At 38.2% G+C, this 15,648-nt stretch overlaps 1 protein-coding gene across 2 annotated transcripts in view; it reads right to left on the reverse strand.

Annotated features, from left to right (window-relative positions):
* dennd1b (DENN/MADD domain containing 1B) overlaps window positions 1-15,648 on the reverse strand; it is a 163,620-nt gene that overhangs the window by 89,181 nt on the left and 58,791 nt on the right. For both annotated transcript variants that reach the window (XM_015387873.1, XM_015387875.1), the window contains exons 4-5: window positions 7,810-7,859; window positions 5,214-5,333 (exon numbers count right to left, since the gene is read on the reverse strand). In XM_015387873.1, the coding sequence (XP_015243359.1) occupies window positions 5,214-5,333; window positions 7,810-7,859 (170 nt within the window). The remainder of the gene's footprint in view (window positions 1-5,213; window positions 5,334-7,809; window positions 7,860-15,648) is intronic.

The following is a 15,648-nucleotide window of genomic DNA, read 5'->3' on the forward strand; positions in this document are numbered from 1 at the left end:
CGGCTTTACGATCAATCGGAAGCAGTTCTGCGCAAAAACGCAGCACCAGTTATATCTATTATAATATATCTGGTGAAATTGTTTTTAGAAACGTAAAAAAAAAAAAAAAAAGCATTTTAAATGCCATTATAATCACATTCAATAAATTTTAATGCCAATTAAGGCCTTAATTTAAAAAATAATAATTTAATTACTTTTAATGACCCGCAGAAACCCTGAAGATTAAAAATAAATACAATTACAGAATCTTTTTAATAGAGAGTCACTCTGAAGAGTAATTCTGCCAAATTTCTGATGAAAACGCCTCAAGTAGCATTTTTTGTAGCACAGTAATCAGTTTTAGACCTCAGGTTTTAAGTGTGAGTAGTTAGAGTCATGCTGAAGCAGTTGGCTGGAGAGCCAGGAGTTGCCGGGGCATGGGTCACTGCCTGCTCTGTAGACTGGAATTAACAGACAACAAGAAAACAATAAAGTGGACCTAATGCTAATTTTCATATCACTAAATCCGCGGGGGCCAACGACAGCCCGGGTGTTGAGGAGGAGTGCAGCCAAGCGCGCCAATCAGAGAGGCTGAGTGACCATTAGTCTGAAACAATCAGTCTCTTAACATGCCGATATTTTGACATCTGCATGAAGATTTACCACAATCAGGTCACACTTGGAGGAGAGACTCAATCAAACATACTTAGGTTAATTTACATGCTGACCGGATATGAACCTGAAGACCTATTTCTGCCACAGCACTGATATCTGCATACTGGGTCAGTTTATAATGTGCAAAATGTTTTTGTTTTAACTAAATGCAGCCGCATAATCTGACACTGAGAAGATATAATGGATCTAATTTCAATGGGTGTTAAAATATTTAACAGAAAAATAAAACGTGAAATTAATTGACCGAAGCCACGAAACCCCAGGAACATAATTCCTATATTTTAAAGGCAATTGAAGTACATTTCTACTCTTTCAGTTTTTTCAGTTGATTAGACTGATGAGCGAAATGTAATTAATATTCCATGACTTCCTGTAAGCCTGGGGTGAACAGGATGTCTCAGAGGTCTGTTTTTCTAAGCACCTCCTCAAAATGGGAACGTTCTGTTAAAGTCAGACAGAACATGGGAACAAGAACACATCTATTCATATACACACAGCAAGAAACGCTTTGAAAAAAATGAAATTTTGCTGTGAAATCTTTAAAAATTGTAGGAGAACTGTAGCATTATCTTTCAGAGGGAATATACATGCAGCTGATGCTGACTTTACAAAACCAAAAAGTCTGAACTAACAGCTACAGCGTTTCTTCATTAATGTATTTGTGTTGTAATTTGAAGCTCCTATAAACATATTATTAGTCATCTAATTGTTTTTGTTCATAAATAGGCCACCTTTTTTTCAGATTTCTTATTGGAAACACAAGGGAACAGTTTTAGCTAAATCATTTTAGTTTAGAAAACTGTTTATCTTCTGAGTGAGGATGGGGGAAAATGGTTAACAATAAATGCAAAGCTCAATGCTGGAGAACTGCAGTGGTGTATTTTTCTTAAGACATTCCACTGCTATAATAAAACAAATAAAAAAACTATTCTACACTATAAAAACTGAAATCAAAATCAGTCAATTTGTCTTAAAATAAGTGCATTCTTTCCTAAATTAAGCAATGAAATAAGAAAATTTACATTTAAAACAAGAAGCTTCTTATTTCAAGTGCATAATTTCTAATAATCCCATTTTAAGGGTAAAAATACTAATTTCACTGGCAGATCATGTTATTTCCAGCTCAAATTAAGGGTTAATACATTTGATTTAAGAAATGTTTTACTCATTTTGAGATGAGTTTTTTTATCTAATCTAAAGTCTGATAACTTTAGCATTTTAAAGGTTGATCAAACCCTCTAAAACTATTTTTCTCAGCTATATAAATGAGGCCCAGGTCTCTGAGTAACTTTCAAAATAGAAAAGACGAGAACATTAATTCCAGGTACAGTAGCTGTGTGCTAATCTTCATAAGTCATAAAAGTGAGGTTTTTGCTTAACGCTGTTCCTATCTACAGATAGAACTCAAATTCATCAACAAGAACAGACAAACACAGCAGGATTTAAAGGTTTTTAGTCACCAAGCTCAGAAGTTGGTTGGTAGGACAGGAAAACTACAGCTCTCTGCAGGAGAACTAAGGCATCGTTTTTTAGTTAAAATAAGTTTGAACTGTCAGTGTGGAGGAATCTGTACTCAAACACTTCAGAAGAATGGAACTGTAATAGGCGCGGAGCAAGTTCGATAAATGACCTGACTCATTTATTGCTTGTGTTCTCTGGATGGTAAACCTTCAAATTTCCCCAGATGTGGCGTATTTAAATAAAACCTTTTCTGTCTGAGGCGCCACCAGGCCTCACAGAGCACTCAGTCATTGCCCTCTTTAACCAAACTGCTGTAAATTTAACAAGATACACATAATCCTGTTAAATCAGAACCTGAACAAATGATCAATATTCAACTCTCACATCTGGATGATGGGGGAGTTCTCCTCCTTATTCAAATGGAGACGTATTAATTTATCCTAAAGATTTATTGTTTTATCCCTCTCCCCTCTCCTGCCTTGCTCTGCTCTCTGTACACAGAAAGTTAAAGTTTAGAAAGCTCGCTGAGAGATACTCCTACTCGTCACAGTTCATTGCTCAGATCTGTTTGTGCTTCGCAAATCCTCCGATAGAGAGAGAGGGAGGGGGAGAGAGAGGCATCTATCACTGGAGTGCTCAGTGCGTGGGGGTCCCGTGAACTCTCCTACAATTTTAAGCACACATCTTCTCAAAGTGCCATGTACTCAAAGAGCCAACCAATTAATCTGTGAACCACTTGCAGACCGTCAGGCTCCTTTTTCGGTCCAGGCTCAGACCACCTAACGCCGTGGACTTTGGGGAAAAAAAGAAACTCTAGGACTCTGCAAAAAAAGCAGCGAAATTAAAGCTTTCAAATTTGTTTTCAATCAAAAAAATTGAGAAAAAACAAACAATGGTGTCTAAGTGTTGGAGATTAAATATTTACACATAAATCCGCCCTCTATGACTGCCATAAAGTAAGTTGGGTGTTAAGCACGACAGTTATTCCTGTTCCTTCGATGAGCCCTAAATCGTTTTTACTACACAGGAATCTATAATCGTAAGTCACCTACACTTTGTAGACGGCTCAGTCGGAGATTGCATTACACATTTACTTTCCGGGGTTAGAGGTTAAGTATGGGGGGGGGGACATTGTCCTGAAAAAAGTGTCCAATAAGCAGAGCCATGCAGCACTTAAAATGTATCCTAAAACATCTGCTGATAAACAAAACCGCTTTTTAATCGAGAGGGGAAAATAAAATCAAACAGCAAACAAAGATAGGAGATATAAGGACATAATGTTAGAAATAATAATGTCCTTTCAGTGTGTTTTTTTTTTTTATCGGGTGTGATCGGTTGTTTTATTTTGGTCACAACTTCAGCAAGGAGACTACAAAGGCCTTTCCACATAAAACTGTCCAACTCATTAAGCCACTTCCTCTTGTAAGCAGAGGTGAAAATTTTACACAGTCGGCGTCTCAACAATCACAGACGCAAACTATTTCAATTAAAGTTTATTTTTCTTCCTTCGAAAATTATAAAAACTTATTAAAAGTGATAAAACGGGAGGATTCAGGTATTCTTGCTTTTTTTTTTTATTTGTTATTCATTTATTTAATTCCATCCATCTAAACAACATGAACCATTAACCCTCAGATCTTCAAAAAGGAAGATTATTTTTAGCATTTTCTTGCTTGTTTCTGAATGATCCCAACATAAGGCGGCTATTTTTGTTTAAAAAAAAAAATAATTAAATAAAAAAAAACAAGGACAGGAAACTTGGCAGCAAAAATTATTTCAAATCAAATAAAAAAAATAACTTTCTATATGTTATCTTATAATAAATGAAGCAAGTCATGCAAACTACTCAGAATGCATAATGAATTTTATACATCATATGTCAAATGAATTAGCATGTCTAACTCAGCGAGAGGGACGGGGGAGCCTCTGCTAATTGGCAGCGAAGCTTCATGCATAATTATGGGCCGAGCGTCTTTGCTGTCGCACTGTGGCAGCAGCCGAATAACGAGGAGGAAAGAGAGGGAGAGACAGAGGGAGAGACAGAGAGCAGGAGATGGAGAGGGAGAAAAAGGAAAAACAAAGGCCAAGGAAGCTGGCCTGGAAGGGTGGGTGGTAGAAATGTGATTGTGTGTGTGCGGAGAAAGAGGAGGGGTACGAAGGGCACTGTTCTTCACAGCAGCTCATCAGGCCAGCGACAAACCCACGACTGTCCATCAACAGCCACACACACACACACACCCACACACACACACACAGAGGGGAAGCTTACAGGAGAGCTGCTTCACAAACAAGGAACAGAGGAAGGCTTTGTGCTGCTTTTCCAATTTGTTGTTTGTTAAACTGCTTATTACATTCATTAAAAATTGATCTTTTTTACTTTTTTCCAGTTATTATTAAAGTGCAGCCAGCCTGTCCGCTGAGATTTACACTGCACTGCTCGTTCTTTGTAATCGTAAGTAATTGCATCTGTAACAAAAAAAAAGGCACAGCACCAACATTAAATTACTTGGAAATTAACAGATAATAGCCTCTTTTTTTTTTTTAGAGCGTATTTATGCAAAGAGAAATGCTATTTTTCAACGTGCAGGGTTCTCATTTGTGTGTGCTGTGATAGAAGACATCAACCTATAAAAAAATATCAAAACGGTTAAAGTTTTGGATAATTATAGGCACTTCACAAACATATTCGTGTGGGCAGATGAGAACATAAATTTGTTTTTCCTGGCAAAGTGCAGCTCGGAGTGAGAATGAATGAAAAGGTTGTTTCAAAAAATCTGTTTTCAGTTCTAAGATCTTGTAAATTAAAAAAAAAGGTTTTATCCTCCTTCATACAACAAAATGGAGATACACATATTTAAGACAGCGGATCAAAAAAGTAGCTGGTAAACAATGTATTTATTCATACTAGTGGTTATTTGGAATGAAAAATACAAATGTTGCTCTTTGAATATTTTATTTAATACTTAGAAATAAAAATTATAATAATTTAAACTTGTATGAAGTTTATCAATGTCAATGGGAGAATATAGAGTCTGATTTTATAATATTAAATTGAGTTGTTTCAAATGGCAATTAGAGACTGACAGTTAGTGTGTTACCTGAGGAGACATATGCAGACTCGGCAGCCTTGGGTGAGTCGACAGAAACCAAACCTCTGCTTGCTGTCGATGTCTGTGAGAACAAAGGTGAAGTTCTGCCCCACCTGGTTCTGGGAAACCCTGGTGATGACATAGAGGGGTCCATGCCGTAAAAACTGAACAGGTAACAGTTTATCAGAATAGGTGGGGAAAATTAGAGGCTACAAATAGATCAAATTATGCAAAACAGATATAAAACATTATAAAACTGGATCGGGGGCAGCTTGATTAGTCTACATATTCTGTGAGACTTAAAGCTCAGAATTAGATGCAAATACATTTCAAATAGATTTTAAGTTTATAGTATAAAAAAAGCATTTTTTAGGTTTAATACAAGTTAAATTCACATTTCCACCACTAGATGGCAGCAGCTAAGCTTCATTAAAGCTTTGAGTCCTCCTTACATCCTTACCTCCCTGTTAGTGTTCTCTCTGAAGAATAAATCATTGTGGATGTTGTTGTATAGAACTGCTACTTTTCAGATTTAGGCCTCAGCAGATAAGATTACACGAATGTAGTCAAATGGATTATTTCCTATCTTATAAACAACAATCAATGCAGGATGACCTCATTGTGGCGACAATTTGTATCATTTTCTACATCACTGACAAGCTATCCCTCACATTGCATTAAGATTCTGGTTTAGGATGCTGTAACAGATTTTTGCAGATCATGTCATTAATATTCCATTTCTTAAACATTTTATACCTTCGCTGTTTTGATTGCACATGGCTTTTCAACATTTTGCACCACCCATGGTTCATATTACATATCCACCTGGAAGGTCACTTTGTAATTGCTTTAACAAATAAAAATTTAAAGCAACTGTGTAAATATGCCACAGCTTACTTTGAGAAAAACTGTTTATATGATTCTAATACAGTTTTATTAACTAACAGCAGAAGGTGGCGTTATGTTGGCATGATCAGAGGTCTTAATATGCATACTAAATAAGAGCCAAAAATTTATATTCGAACAAACTGAACTGGGATAAAATGGGGTCAAAAGTTTTTTGATAAGAATATCTATGTATTACATTTCTTGGTACTGGATTCTAGCAATTCTTACAATCCAACAGCCAACCAGTCTGTGCTAAAGACAGCTCTGGAACAAGCTGCACTTCATGTAAACACTACATTTCCAGTAACAAATATTTCTAAAGATGTTTTATATATCCTCCAATTTTTCCTAAGATTTAAAACGATCGGACAGGACAGGTGTGCAGTCCAAATAACTAGGCACGTTCTAACACCTAAAGACCCAAGAAGAAAGACAAATTCACCTAACGTCCATGTTTGTAGACTCTGGTAGGAAGTCCATGTATGAGAATACAACCGAGTTTAACTATATGTGAGATTTTATGCTTTTATGTAAACATACTGTACTTGGGGTCAGATTGCTCTTTAGTCAGCCCAATCCCATTTTCTACCTCTAAAAAGGCTCAAATCAGACCAACGTCGTTATGCACTTATGCAGCTTTAGAGTTCAGTTTTTCCCACAACTACATAATACTGAAAATGTTCAAACAAGATCTATTATTTTGTGGTATTTGTTTTTAAAGTTTTGTGTAAAATCAAGGTTTTACAGTGATTTTGGTTCCAATCTCCTGTTGGTAAATTAACCCCTATGAAATGTCAGAGGACTCCGGATCAAACCAAAATAACTCCAAGAGACTTGCAGAACAGTGCACCATGTGCACCACAGAGGACCAGCCTGAAACTACCAGGACTTTAACACTAACAGATGCTTTAGGGCTGAAATGCAGGCACCCATGGAAACTAACTGGTTTGATTCTATAGAATGGCTGGTTAATGGAGACAAAATGCTAATGGAAAGGTACAAAGAAGAATACCATCTGACCCAAAAAATAAAATATATGATACCTTTAATGTTTATTGTGAGGAAATGCCTCGACTTCCATACGCTTCAGCTTGTTATTGAATTGGCATGTATTTAGACGCATTGTAAAAAAAGACAGCATGGAATTTTTTTGAGTTTAGGAGTTGGTACGATGGTCAATACATTAAAAGGTTCGCCATTTTCTTTTCATTGTCAGACAGTAAAACATGGCCAGAAGCAACTACTTTCATAAAGTAAAAATAAAAATATTCATCATCTGGGGCAAAGTTTGCTATAAACCCAAAGCAAAAAGACACTGATAATTCTAAATTTTCTTTCAGCTGTCAGAATAATACAACTACCACATTATTTTCTGTTTATTATGATATTATATACCCAAATAGATCCAACGCAGCCCATGGTAAGCAGAGTTTAAGCTTTACTTTAGAAAGGCTACTTGCAATCCATCCCATGTGGCCACGAGGACATTAAATAGTCATCATCAAGCTTCTACAGCCAGGAAATTGACAGGTGACAATATCACTAATTAATCACAATTTAGAGCTCATCATTGTCACAGTTGAGAAGCATAAACTGTACATCTCATTTGCTGTCTTTAGGTGTGAGAAGTGATCAGTTCTCAAGCTGTTTAAGGGAGTGTTCTCGGTAGAAATGAGGTGAAACCAGGAAACGGCGAAGGCGAAGAGAGGAATCATACCTTTCCACGTCAAAGGGAAAGCAGAACTTTGGTATTGTCTGAAGAACCTCCTAAAAACAGAACAGAGAATAGAACAAATGCTTTTAGAGATTTGACAAGAAAACGAACAAGATTATATATTTCGTTATGGAAATATCTTGGGCTTCCCCCAGATAGAGGTTAGGGTGAGGCTATCAAATGGCAGAACAAAATGGGGATTAATGCTAAACAGTACTGATAGCAATCTGACAACGTCTTAACATTCCCAACAGTGAAGCCTAAATGTACTTAATCCAAATGAATGGGCAATATAACCCACTTTATTTGGCAGAACAGAGTGGAAGCATTCCCTTTTTTTCCAAGAATAAGGGAGGGATCCTCGATCCACAGCTTGAATAATTAACAGTTAATAAGTTCATCGATTATCAGCTGCCAAAGGGAGATAAAAGGGCTTGAGAAGAGAGGGAATGAAAAAGAAAAAGAGGGCAAGGGTGGATGGTGGGGGGTATACACAGCACCCAGGCTATGGTGGCAGATTGTAGTGACAATGGGCTAAGCAGCTCTGCGGGGTTAAGAGGTATTGGGGGGGGGATACAAGCCTTCAGGGCTTTACCTCCCAACACCACCCTTGTGGGTCTGCTTACTCTTGAAGCGAGGTAGGGGAGACGGGGAGGGGGCGGTGGTCTTTTCCACCAGCGGCATATGGATTTAGACAGGGAGCATGAAGAGTGTGGTGCACCATATGGGTTAGCCACTCCAGAGCAGCCACACAGCAACCATGCGCAGGGTCTCTCTCTGCCTGTGGCTCCGGCTCCTCTTCTCCCTGGCTGCTAACCTGGCCCAGAAAAGCTGCCAGGTCCTTTGTGGCCGTCTGTCTTTCTGCTACCTCTTCCTCAGTTCTGGTCCAGCTCTGCCAAGCTCAAAGACTAATCCTGGGTACTTGGTGGCTCTCTGCTACGCCCTGGCTCCCTTGCCGTCTCCCTCTCTCTTTCTCTTTCGTATACTTGCCAAGCTCGGCCACTGAGCTCAGGTTTTGGTCTTTTTTGTTTTTTTATTATTGGACATATCCGAGCAGTGAGGGATGCAGTTCCTCCTCTTTCATCTCCCTGCCTCCCCCAGAGATTGATCCGGACGACAGGTTGGGTGTCTGCTGCTGCTGCTCCTGTCTACTGTCTCTAAGACCTCACCATGGGGAACAGTCACTGATCCCTACCCCCCCGCTACCCCTCCTCATCAAAACTTAAATCTGTCACCCCAGCATAACACAAACATTGTTCCAGACAGCCACCCAATAGCAGCAATAAACTATGACAGGATATGTGTGTGTGTCATGTGAATCTGTGCATTTAAATGTTATGATGCATGCGAGTCCCTGCTCGCTTCAAGGACTTTGCTTGTTCCAACCAAGGCTGGTGAGGCCTTTACATTTATGTGTGCTTGTGTGGGTGGCTGATTTTCAGTGGGCTATATGTTTTATATGAGCGCCTGTACCCAGATATGGAGCATTAGGGAGGGGCTGGAGGCGAGGCGGGCTGGATATGTGGGAAGTGGCTGTTTTTCCCTTATCTGAATCGGTGATAAAATTGAGAACTCAACAAAGATGGATAGTTGTGTGGCAGAGCAGGTCTGTTTTCTGTGTGCGTGTGTGACTAAATCCTGGCGTGTGCGGCTGTAAAACTGTCACACACATCAGAGCTGCCATCGTTTTATGTGTTTGCTACTATTATTAACTACAATGCACGCACACCAACAAGTTCCAGAGAGCCCTCCCTGGCACACCGCATATGGCACACAAACCCACACACACACACACACACACGCCCCGTGCACACGTGTGCACACAGACGACGAGACGCTCCTTTTTCCTGCAAATAAAAACACTTGAGTTGCCAGATTTGAGACGCTGTCTTGGCCCTGCCCACATCAGGTTTCTGTTTGTGAGTGACAGTCCAGGAGCAGCAGATACTCTGATCTCACGCAGCATCAGCAGGAAGTGAAGTGATGAGTTTGTATTTGCGCAAAGCGAGACTTTCAAATCAATGATATCTCCTCCCTCCATATAAGGATACTCAAGACACCATCCAACGTATAGGCTCTTTCAGACTGCCTGTCTTTAAACATTAAACAGACCGGACAGCTGTGTCTTGCAAGAACGTTTGTGAAGTTAGACAAGACCTGCTTTTTTTTTTTCCCCGTCTCGTCATCTACTTAGTATTATAATTTAAGGTGGACATTTCACAGACTATAACAAAGGAATAAACTGACAGTCACAAACATTAAGGATTTTTAGACAACAGTTACACAAGCGTTTCAGATAAAACTGGATTTGTATTCAAAGTAGTGAAATATAAAAAGAGCACAATAGTCAAGGAAACGCTGCTTATTCTTACCTACCTGTATATTTATCAAAACCTCTCTCATTGTGATCTAGACAAGGGCCAGTCAGTGTGTGGTTTATGCAAGTACAGAAGATAAACCCAATCATCCTTTTAAGCAGTTCTGCTGTTTGGATTCCTTTAAAGGGATCCTAGAGAGTAAAGGAGAGATCTGGGTTTTCTCCAGATGTTGGAAGCTTAAAGTAAGAACAACATTGGGCCTCCCCTACTTGTTGCTGGTTGGACAGCTGGTTACAATTCAAAAACCATTCCAAAGACAAGTACAAATGTCCTAAAATAACTGCATTTGTCCTTACATTGAGCAGGTAAATAAGACGATCTGTCAATAAAATTATTATTTTTGCACTTAAAAAGATACTTTAGGATAATTTAACAGTATGCACTAGAATTAAGATAATGGAGTTTTTTTTTTCTCATTTGAAACACATGTCTTATCTGCTCAAATTAAGGGGAAAATATATGTCTTCTTTTAAGAGAATTTTACTAATGAAGGGTCCCTCACCTGTAAGTTTCAAGTTACAAAGCTGTATGGGAAGAGTTTTGGTGTGGAAGCTACAGCAGCTCCACCCATCTGTCTTAATGAGGAAACGGTTTTAAACCCCTACAAGTGCCATGGCTGTAATGCCACTGACTGCAGACTGGATAGTAGAGAGTGGGACTAAATAATCACTAGGTTCATTTTTTGAACAAATACTTAGTGTTCACTCTAAATGTTCAATTCTAAAAACCAATATCAAAATCAAATATATAGCTGCTAGATTACTAAACAAAGAAGCGAATTAGCCAATCAGACGACAGCAACTCAATGCACACTGCAAAAAAATAAGATCTAAGTACATTTTTCTAAAAATAAACAGATTTTTTTCTTAAATTCAGCGAGCAAGCCACTTTGCCTAAGGAATAAGACAACTAACATTTAAAATATAAACAACGGTAGTCTCTTATTTCAAGTGCATAATATCTAATTATATTATTTTTAAAGGTATAAATAGTCAGTCCTTTGGCAAACCATTGTATGTACCTACTCAAATTAAGGGTAAATACACTTATTTTGATAAAATATTTACTAACTTTTCGATTATTTTAGCAGTTTAGAAAAGAAACTGCTAAAAAAAAAAAAAACTGACAGCATCTACGGTTCCATGGAAATGTTTCCTCTCATTTAAAGGGTTTATTTAATTCTGACCATGGGATGAAGATAGAAGTTTACAAGTCCTGGATGACGGAGAGTCTTCATCAGTTTAATGTTTAATATTACTTGCTTAAGTTAAAAGGGATCTTCAGGAAGGAAAGGAGAAATAAGCAACCTTGGATGTAGAAGGGTCGTAGGTGCCAAACGAGCTGTTTTGGGGGTTTCATAAACAGAGGAGTTTATACAGGATGAGACTAAGAAGAGAAAATACCCAATGGTTCAGAGGTCAAAGGGTGAATTAATGAGAAATAATAGAAACAGGAGAGTCACTCAAATGAGCACACATTACGAAAGGTTGCCTGCAGAATATAGACTGTGACCATACAACATGTCAACCATAGAAAACAGATTAGAAAAACATAACATTATCTTTTAATCCTCGATTTCAACAGTAACATTCAGGCTATAGATTCAGAACCAGGGTTAAATGTGGTAGCGTGTTCAAACCTTTCTAGTTCAAACCTTGATGTTGATCTTACAACTTAAATAAAATGCACCGTTATCAAACGAGGGTTGGTTGCATGAAGATGACAGTCAGCAGATCTCAATCCAACAGATGGGCCAAAGTCTGAGGAATATATTTCTGAAACAATTTTTAAATATGTGCCATGAAAATTAAAGATGTCCTTAAAAAAGACGGTCTAACCTGGTAGTTAAAAGTGGACTCATGTTATAGAGCATTAAAATAGCTGTAGTAATGAATATCATTGAGACTCTTAAGAGTTAGTTGTTTACTCCAATTCAAAGCAATGAACCAATAATATAGGAATCTAAAAGCATAAACCTGTGGATATTAAGTGGGGTTTTAAACCGCCAAACGCTAAAAGGAGAATCTGTTTAAAAATATCCACTTTATACAAAGGAAATGGAGGGTGATGTATTTAATTAGTGATGTTATTTAAGGAATCTGGAATCTCTCACCTGCTGCCACAGACATTGTACAGTTTTATTTTCACCGGGAGGTAGAAGACTGAAACAACTGTTTTTAAAACCACCTGCAGATAACCAGCACCAGAGAGTTTTATTTTCTTGATATACCCATAAATCAACCATTTACTTGGAGCTCAACGTTGCTGCTCTTCCACCAATTCTTTCTGCTTTAACCAAAGAAAACGAGAGCATGTAATTTGAAACTCATAAATCTTCTCCTCATCCGTCAGTCAGTTCTCCGTTTCTCATTTCCAGCATCTCACCTGTGTTACTGCTAACTCTTAGGCATCTGTAAGTCTCTTCCCGTCACTAGGCCCAATACCACTGGGACATCTCAACACGGCTGGCACAAAGGGGATGTTCTGCTACTGTTCCTTACCATGGTAAACACACACTCACCCCCCTCTACTTGCCATTTTCCCAAGACAAAAGAAAAAGAGGCAGCTAATATATTTGCAGCTTTGAAAGTGGGTGGGGGGGTGAGGGAGGAATCTGCTGCTAGGCTGGGCTTGCCAGACACTGATACGTGTGTGTGTGTGTGTGTGTGTGTGTGTGTGTGTGTGTGTGTGTGTGNTGAGTGGAAACAGGGGTATCATTCAGTGAGACAGAATGCTCTGGGTTCCCCCAGTGGACACTTGTGCTATCACTGCAGCGCATCACTACAACAGCCCTGTGCCCCCACAGGATAACAGTACAGCAGAGAAGAGCCTCAAACTTCACTGAACAAGGGAACACCATGCTTTTCTCCTCTTAAAAATAGGTCTAAACTTTAATTTTATTCTTCTTCTACCCTTATTTCCCCTATAGAACTAACTGTGTTGAGGTAGGTCCTTTAAGACACTGGCAAGAGCGCAGGGCTGAACTCAACTTTGAAGGGACACTATTGGTCTTAAGTTTCATTGGTCTCATGTCATTGGTCCTAAGCAATATGCATGCATTTTTTTTTATGTTTGATGTGAGCATCATGGTGCATTTGGTTTGAAGAGAAAAAAGCATTTCTTGCTGCATTTATACAAATTTTATAAGTGCTACACACACTAGATGCTGTTTGTCAATGTTTGAAGCATCACTGACTATGATGAATGTGGAACTGGGACTTTTTTTTCCACTTTAAAAAAAGTTTTGCACTTGAAATCAGACAGAAAGTAAATACGTGACTATTTAACCAAATATAGTCTAAACAGCCCACTCTCATTTTTAGAAAATCTGATATGCTGATATTCTCTGCAAAAAAAAAACAAAGCAAAATAATACATTCAAAGGACTGCAAATACATTTATTTTATCTGCATGTGCACGGGAACTATAAGAGGAACTGACACTGAGCATTTAAAATACTGACTTTGATATAAAAGTTGCGAAACTGGGCTTTAGTTACTCTGTTTAGCCCATTTCATGTATTTTATTGTAACATTCTGAACACATTTCTTACATAATACATCTGAAGGGTAGAAAACAGCATCAAAAACATTAAATTGAAGTTGAACCTAACTTGACTTCTATAAATTGAAGCCGGTCTGTAAATATTGTAAGAATTGCACTTGTAGTAATTGTAAAGAATAGCACCTGCTATTTATACCCGAACTACCTCAAAGAGTCGTCAATAAAAGAAAACAGTAATGGCAAAGAAATAAAAGAGAAACCCTCAAATTTTCTTTTTCGGTCAGCTGTGGCTAAGAATCTGAATTTTTGATAGCTTACAGTCTTTGCTTGTCCATTTTTCCAGCAGTCTTCACAACTCCTGCCTGACACAGAGTATGTAGTTGTATAAAAGAAGAAAAGGTTTTTGTTGATAAAATGTATTATACTTTAGAATTATTTTGAGGTGCTAACATTGGTTACTTACATTTCTCAAGTATCACAAATCAAAACCCTTCTTTACAGAACTGCAATCAGCAGGATTCACCTGTTTTAGTGTAGATCATATTTAGTTTTTTTAATTGGGAGTAGTTTCGTAGCCTAACATTAATTGTAGTAACCGTAGTATTCTAGTGGGAATAAAATCTAAATTTCATGTTCCAAGCACCAACGCAAACGGAAGCCAATCAGGAAGAGAGAAGGTGGAACTTAAGGCAGAACAACCAGTGAGAGTGGAGTTAAACAGTGCAGCATAGTTATATGTGGTGCTAATTTAAAGGAACAGGAAAGACCAGGCCGGCACTTAGAGCGGCAGCTACATGACATATTACTGATAATGCTGTGTGGGCTAGGCTTGGCTGATGCAACCCATAGGCTGGGCAGGATACTCTAAAATAAAATAAAAAAATCAGCCTGCATAATCTAAAATAAATCATGTTCACAAACTTAATAAAGACCAAGCTCAGAATTAGCTTTGCAGTTTCATCTTGAGTGTGAACTTCATGAGCAATGTTTGTGTGCAAACATAGAGCAAAGCGGATTGGTGTAGAGAAATGTTGGGTAAAGTAGAGAACGAAGAAATAAAGGTGATATTAAAAAAATGTAAAGCAGTAAGAAATAAAGGTGATATTAAAAAAATGGAGGGAGAGACACAGAGATGAACTGACAAAAGTGAATGTCACAAGGAAAGGAGAGGTGGAGAATGATGGACACAGTGGTGTGAGGGGGAGGAAGAGGGGGAAGCAGCTCGGTTCATGTCCGTCTCCCTTTGCAGCGAGGACTCCTCCCTGAGGGGGCTCAAGACTTTAAGCCCCTGTCCTGATTTATATTCCCTTGGCTACAGCAGCCAGATCAATGTAGCTAGCTATCCAGGGTAGCTCAGTCTGGTTCTGTTCAGACTGGCCCCCAGAGTCAGGATGTAGTTTTATAAAAAGAAGGAAGGGAGGGAGGTGGCAAAAGATGAATCTTAAACTAGTAGATCCACAGAAAAAATGTTTAAAAAGATTTACCTATTTTAAAATGTCTTCAGATATTACCCCATTAATACAGCTCAGGTGGATTTCCAATAGATTGTTGTTTGCTTAAAAGCTTTTTAAAGAGCTGCTTGCATTTTCTAAAACAATACGCCCTCTAACAGGGTTGACAACTTTTCACCAAACCTTTAAGTGAGATATTAAAATAGTTTGGACCGGCAACCCTTATCAGGGTTAGATTGAAAGGCTATGAGGATAGGTGCACCTATAGGTTGTAGGTTTTCAGAGGATTTAACTGAAACAAAATGTGGAATTTTTATAGCACAGTAAATGTCACTGAGTAACAAGTGATCTGCAGTTATGTGGAAAATTCTTTACACAATATACATTACTTTCTTTATTCTGGTGAATTTCAGAGAATTTAAGTAAAGAAGAATGGGTCCTGCTAAAATAATTGCATCTTAAATATATTGTATATTAAGAATTTCACAACTTTGCTTATTAACTATTCT

The sequence above is a fragment of the Cyprinodon variegatus genome, unplaced genomic scaffold, assembly GCF_000732505.1.
Source record: "Cyprinodon variegatus isolate N-32 unplaced genomic scaffold, C_variegatus-1.0 Scaffold405, whole genome shotgun sequence".
In the NCBI taxonomy this organism is placed as follows: domain Eukaryota; kingdom Metazoa; phylum Chordata; class Actinopteri; order Cyprinodontiformes; family Cyprinodontidae; genus Cyprinodon; species Cyprinodon variegatus.